The sequence below is a fragment of the Benincasa hispida genome, chromosome 5, assembly GCF_027475165.1.
Source record: "Benincasa hispida cultivar pf3 chromosome 5, pf3_genome.v1.1, whole genome shotgun sequence".
Taxonomy (NCBI): domain Eukaryota; kingdom Viridiplantae; phylum Streptophyta; class Magnoliopsida; order Cucurbitales; family Cucurbitaceae; genus Benincasa; species Benincasa hispida.
In genome coordinates this window covers 30990087-30996630 of record NC_143482.1, presented here as the reverse complement: position 1 = coordinate 30996630, position 6544 = coordinate 30990087, and the positions used below count along the sequence as shown (strand labels likewise).

Here is a 6544-nt window from a genome sequence, read left to right as displayed (position 1 = left end):
TAATTCCCGACTCTACAGTATGATGAAAACTCAATGTAAGACTACAACAAAACAGAGCAAGAGAGGCAGAATACATTAATTTCGAAGCAATAATAGACGATTGGCAACAAGAAAAAAAAAACTGCAATAAAACCAAGAACAAAAAAACAAACAGAATTTCAATAATAGACGATTGGCAATAAAAAAAAACTACAAGTATGAACTATGAAAGAAAAACTTATTCAAATTATTCATTGTAGATAAGCATAAACAGACTTATACCTTAATTTAGGGGAAATAATGCGCTATGCACTAACATTAAGATAAGCATAACATGCAGCGTCTTCTCTATAGCATCGAAGAAATTGCACGACAGCTCCTTCCAAGTAAAGCTCAGTAATACAGAAGGTGTTCATTGAATCATTGGATATAAGTAAGGCAATTTACAAAAGAGAATCAGAAATACATTAGGAGGGAGAACTATCGGTACAACACAAAGGTAATACATGATCGACTTAGTTTACCGTTATTGCCCATGGGGTAAAATCTTCCACCCAACAGCAAAAAAAAATCTTATAAATATTGTTGTACATTATGATAGTCACAATTAAACTAAAAAGTAAATAAAGGGGCAATTACAAGATTTTCAAATGAAGGGCAAGAAAAAATGCTCTAGGTACAACTATAAGTAGGGCTGCATATTCAGAACTGGATGAAACAGGGGCAGGGGTCCTCAATTCACTCTTCAATCTCGCCAACTCTTTCTGCAAAAAAATAAGTACAACACAAGATAATTAAAATAATAATAATAAAAAATCGAGCCAAGTGATTCCTGTACCAATCTAGACTACTTTACACTTCGTTTCCATCGCAGATGAAATCTGTCAAGATCTTCCTTTTTTTCTTTCCTAGAAATATGATATAGAAAAGTTCAAGGGGACTGCTTAAAAGTTATTATATATATATATTCATCCCCAATCAAAAGACACAAGCTAAGCTACTCTAATAATACATTACTCAATCAAAAGAAATTAGGCTTCTTTTCTACTTAAAGCAGATTATTGAACTGAGTCCCTAAGTTATGGAACTGTACAGAGAGATTACAAACCATAAGCTTTCCTTGTCATTTTTCATGGTTATCTTCAGTTCGGTCTATCTTGAGTATCAAAGGTTGCTTGAAATCTACAAGAACATCAGCAACAACGGGTACCTGACCCGATGTGATATCGTCGTAATCCTCATTTTCAGCCAAAGCTTTATCTAGAGTAAAGCTTTTTTGGTTATTGAAAGGTCAGCAAAGCTTCCAACTATACCTAAGGAACCAAAGTTGTGTAGATTGCAGAAGATGTGAAGTTAGTTGAACATTAGTATTAACTAACAAAGTCCAACAAATATGATTCTATTGTTAAAGTAAACATGGTACACAATGACTGTCAAATTTCAACAACCGAGTTAATTCTATAGCTAATTTATTCATGTTCCATGACAACAATTGGGTGTCTCTCAAAAGGAATTCAATAAGACAAATTGAAGGAAACAAAATATTAATCATTAATGATATGATGAGTGTAATCAGTTGATTTAAATACACAATTTGGTTATGCATATTAGTGAGTGATGAAATCAAAAGGAGAAAAAAGATCTATAAAATTGACCCTGCACAATACTCACAGTAAAGGAAAAAGAGCACAACATCTCTTATCATAGGTCTCTTGTTAGGATCCTTTTCTGTGCATCTCAAAGCCACCAAAACCACCTTCTTAATCTACTCCCTTCAATCAGAATCTACAAGTTCTTCAATCAAAATCTTCAATCAGAATCACCACATAATTTAATACTTTAAAACAAAAACATGAGAATGAAGAGCTAATTCCTAATGTATGTGTAGAATGATCCTTGGTGCAATGTAGCCAATTGTTCCTACAAAAGAAGAAGAAGCCGTTGGTGCAGAAGTTTGGTTCAGCAGCTTTGCAAGACCAAAATCAGCAATATGAGGTTCCATCTCCGAATCTAGGAAAACGAAGGAAAAATAAGCACATCTAAGCGAAGGAAGAGAGAGAGTAGGCGGAGCAAGAATCGTAGTGTTAAATTAAGATCGGAACACTTACGAGTTTAATTGTAACCTCTTCATTCGTTTGTATATTCATACCTGCAGATAGAATTGAACCATTAAAATCTAGTTGTTGTAATAGAGCAGCATAATGAGAAGCTAGAATGGAGAAAAACCAGACGAACCAAGATAGATCTCCCCGAAGGAGCCTCTACCGATCTTCTGGCCAAGGCGAAACTTATTGCCGCCTTGAGGTTCCATCCAGGAAGGAAAAAGAAGAAAGAGAAGTGTAAAAATGGAAGATGATTAGGAAAAGTTGAACATGGAATCGAGGGAATCGAGGGAATCGACGCTGAGAAGAGGAATCAGAGGTTCATCGATTAAGAAAGAAATAAAAGAAAGAGAGAAATTGCAATTAGAGATCTAGGGTAAGACAAGGGCGGCTAGGGTTGGGTAGGTTAAAAACATAGAAATTACAATTAATATAACTTGTGCATAGCCCATCGTTTAGCTACCACGGCCATCGTTTAGCGCTGATGCCTTATCGTTTAATGCATCTGCCTATCGCTTAACGTCATCGCCCAGCGCCTGCGTCTATCGCCCAACGCCCATCGCTTAGTATTCTGCCTATCGTATAGCACATCTGTTCATGGTTTAACACAGCATGGCTATCGTCTAGCACTATCATCCAGCTTCTACACTTATTGTCTAGCGCTTTCACTGATCGTACAGTACTTTGTCTATCGTATAGCCCGATCGTCTAGCCGTAACTCCTCATTGTTTAACGTCGCGCGCATCTTCACGATCGTCTAACACATCCGCCTATCGCTTAACGTCATCGCCCAGTGCCTACGTCTATCACCCAATGGCCATCGTTTAGTATTTCGCCTATCGTGTAGCGCGTCTGCTCATCGTTTAGTGTAGCACGGCTATTGTCTAGCGCTATCGTCCAACTTCTACGCTTATCGTCTAGCGCTTTCACTGATCGTGCAGTACTTTGCCTATCGTATAGCCCGATCGTATAGCCCGATCGTATAGCGCGTCACTCCTCATCGTTCAACGCTGCGCGCATCTTCACAATCCTTTAATGCATCCACCTATCGCTTAACGTCATCGTCCAGCACCTGCGTCTATCGCCAAATGCCCATTGCTCAGTATTCTGCCCATCGTGTAGCGCGTCTACTCTTCGTTTAGCGCAGTACAATTATCGTCTGCTCACCGTTTAGTACAACACGTCTGCTTATTACAAATGCATATTTTTCTTAAAGGCTTCTACTAATCTTCGATAAAAGTAAGTATTTCCAAAGGTATTTTAACGACCTTTGATAAATGTTAATATATATTTTTTATTAAAATAAATCTCATCTTTAATAATTTTATTAAGAATAAACTTTTTCAAAGGTTTTTTGAAATCCTTTAATAATTTGATAACATTGTTATATTTCTCAAAGGTGTTTTTATTAACCTTCAATAAAAAATACATATTTCTCAAAGGTTTTTCCAATACCTTCAATAAATGTATATCTTTCTCAAATGTTTTTATTAACCTTCAATAAAAGGTGCATATTTTTTAAAGGACTTATCAAAGCCTCCGATAAATGTATGTCTTTCTCAAAGGTTTTTATTACCCTTCGATAAAAACTAAATATATCTCACGTTTTTATTAACCTCCGATAAAAAGCATAAATTTCTCAAGGGTTTTTCCAATACCTTCAATAAATGTAAATCTTTCTCAAAGGTTTTTATTAACCTTCAATAAAATGTGCATATTTTTCAAAGGACTTATCAAATCCTTCGATAAATGTATGTCTTTCTCAAATGTTTTTATTACCCTTCGATAAAAACTAAATATTTCTCAAAGGTTTTTTCAAACCTCCAATAAATATATATCTTTTTCAAAGGTTTTTATTAACCTCCGATAAAAAGCGTATATTTCTCAAGGGTTTTTCCAATACCTTCAATAAATGTATATCTTTCTCAAAGGTTTTTATTAACCTTCAATAAAATGTGCATATTTTTCAAAAGACTTATCAAAGCTTCCGATAAATGTATGTCTTTCTCAAAGGTTTTTATTACCCTTCGATAAAAATTACATATTTTTCAAAGATTTTTTTTCCAAAACCTCCAATAAATATATATCTTTTTCAAAGGTTTTTATTAACTTTAATAAAAAGTACATATTTCTCAAAGGTTTTTCCAATACTTTCAACAAATGTATATCTTTCTCAAACGTTTTTTATAGCCTCCGCTATAAGATTGTCGAAATAGCTCAATTTTCTTGTAGTGATGAAACAATGCAACTCTATAGGAAAGGTCACTACCATTCATTCCAACAATTTTTGCAAAAATCTTACAGCATTGTTCTTAATTTTCGTAACTGTCCACTAAATTACTTTCATATTTTCAAAGTGATTGTTAACCTAAACGTTGAAATTTTTAAATCTTAGGTGTGTCAATGAACTTAAAATCGTAGTAGTAAAATGGTTTGTTTGTAAAGAAAAAGAATATTTAGAAATCGAAAGGAATGAAATAGAAATAGAATTCATTTCATACTTTGTGTGAATTTTAAATTCTATAAATCGAGGCTGCATTATTTAGCAGACATGAATGTATTTTTTTGGTTTTTTTAATAAAAGAATAAATTAAATTGCAATTTGGGGAGATATAGTTATTCCAGGCAGACGTAGCTTTTATATACACAATACAAGATTGTTTTTCATACTTTTTTTTTCAGATGTTTTTTTTTTTTTTTCATTCTAATTCATAAAATAAAAAAATAGAATTCACTTAGTTTGAAATGATATGCGTTGGATGAAGTTAAGGTATGATATTATTTGGCAGACATGAAAATTGATAAGAAAGAAATGAAGTATTATATTATACAAATTAAATTACAACTTGGGCAGCTATTATGAATTTATAGTTTATATATATGTCAATTAAATTCCATGGTCAACTTAGAAAATGACAAATTAAGCATTTTAAATATTTATTTGGGTTATATTGTAAATAAACTAAACTGGCAGCCCCATAGAAATTGGCTTAGCCAAACTCATGAATTTTTCCTATTTTTCTAACAAGTATAAGTAGGGAGGCAACACGTGATTTTCAACATAACTCACAATATTGATTATTAGCAATAGAAGAAACATCTTGAAATTAATTAAATGGCATTCATCCAAGCAACCCTCTTCACATTTGCTTTGCTATTGTCCTCGAGTAAGATTTACATAATAGTACCTTTTTGTGTCTGTTTTAATGTTTTTCTCTTTACGTCTTGTATTTGATAATTGACAATTTTGTTAAACAGGTTATGCCGCTACAATTGTGATTAAAAATAATTGTAGACATACGATATGGCCCGCAACATTAACTAGTGGTAGTGGACAAAGCCAATTATCTGCCACTGGATTTGGATTAGCTTCTGGAGCGAATGAGATTATAAATGTTCCTACACCATGGACAGGTAGAATTTGGGCTCGAACAGGTTGCACCATAGATGACTCTTCAAGGTTTTCTTGTGAAACTGGAGATTGTGCCACTGGCTCTGTATTTTGCAATGGCGCTGGAGGAATTCCACCAGCTACGTTAGCTGAATTCACATTAGCTCAAAATGGAGGCACAGATTTCTACGATATCAGCCTTGTTGACGGCTTCAACTTACCTGCTTCCATAACTCCAAATGGTGGAACAGGGCAATGTGTATCACCCAAATGTTCTTCAGATGTGAATCTGGTGTGCCCATCAGATTTGATTGTCCAAGGGAAAAATGGGGTTATTGGCTGTAAGAGTTCATGTCTCGCATATAACCGACCAGAGGATTGTTGCACAGCTGAATTTAACGATCCAAAAATATGTCAACCTGGCATCTCTGCTAAGATCTTCGAGGAAGAATGCCCCCAGGCTTACAGCTATGCTTATGATGACGAAAATAGCACTTTCACATGCAGCAGTACAACCAGCTATGATGTTACCTTCTGCCCATGACTACATACCCACACACCATAACAACCATATATATTTCCAAAATCATTTTTATCCCCATTTTTCGATAAAATAATCAGCGAATTCATGAAGATTGTTCAAGCTTAGCTAATGAATAAAATGCATCTTATTGATGATGTTACATGAAATTAATTATGTATACTTTTCCTCCTATACATTCTATGTCTCACTCCTTGCTTCTTTACATAACATCTCCTCTTCTTCCAAACCCACAACATGCATGCACTCATTTAATCGACTATGTTTCTAACGATCATCCTTTTCTTAATAAAATATAATAATCTTATTGGTCCTTAAGTTTAATGTTACACTTTAAAGGTCCCGTTATGTAACCATTTTGTTTTTTTTATTATTTTCTGTTTTTAAAAATTAAGTCTATTTTAAGAAATTTAGAGATGGAAGTAGTGTGTATAGGCTTAATTTTCAAAGAAAAAAAATCAAAAACTAAGTTCTCATTGGTAAACATTTCATTTTTCGTTTTTGGTTTTTGAAAATAAAGCCTATTTTTTC

General features: G+C 33.9%; 1 protein-coding gene across 1 annotated transcript; it reads left to right on the top strand.

The window, feature by feature from the left end:
• Window positions 1-5120: 5120 nt before the first annotated feature.
• On the top strand, window positions 5121-6162 carry LOC120077459 (thaumatin-like protein 1b). The gene is made up of 2 exons (XM_090314149.1): window positions 5121-5248; window positions 5340-6162. The coding sequence occupies exons 1-2, from the start codon at window positions 5197-5199 to the stop codon at window positions 6014-6016; spliced, it is 729 nt and encodes a 242-aa protein (XP_090170275.1). The 5' UTR covers window positions 5121-5196; the 3' UTR covers window positions 6017-6162.
• Window positions 6163-6544: the final 382 nt, after the last annotated feature.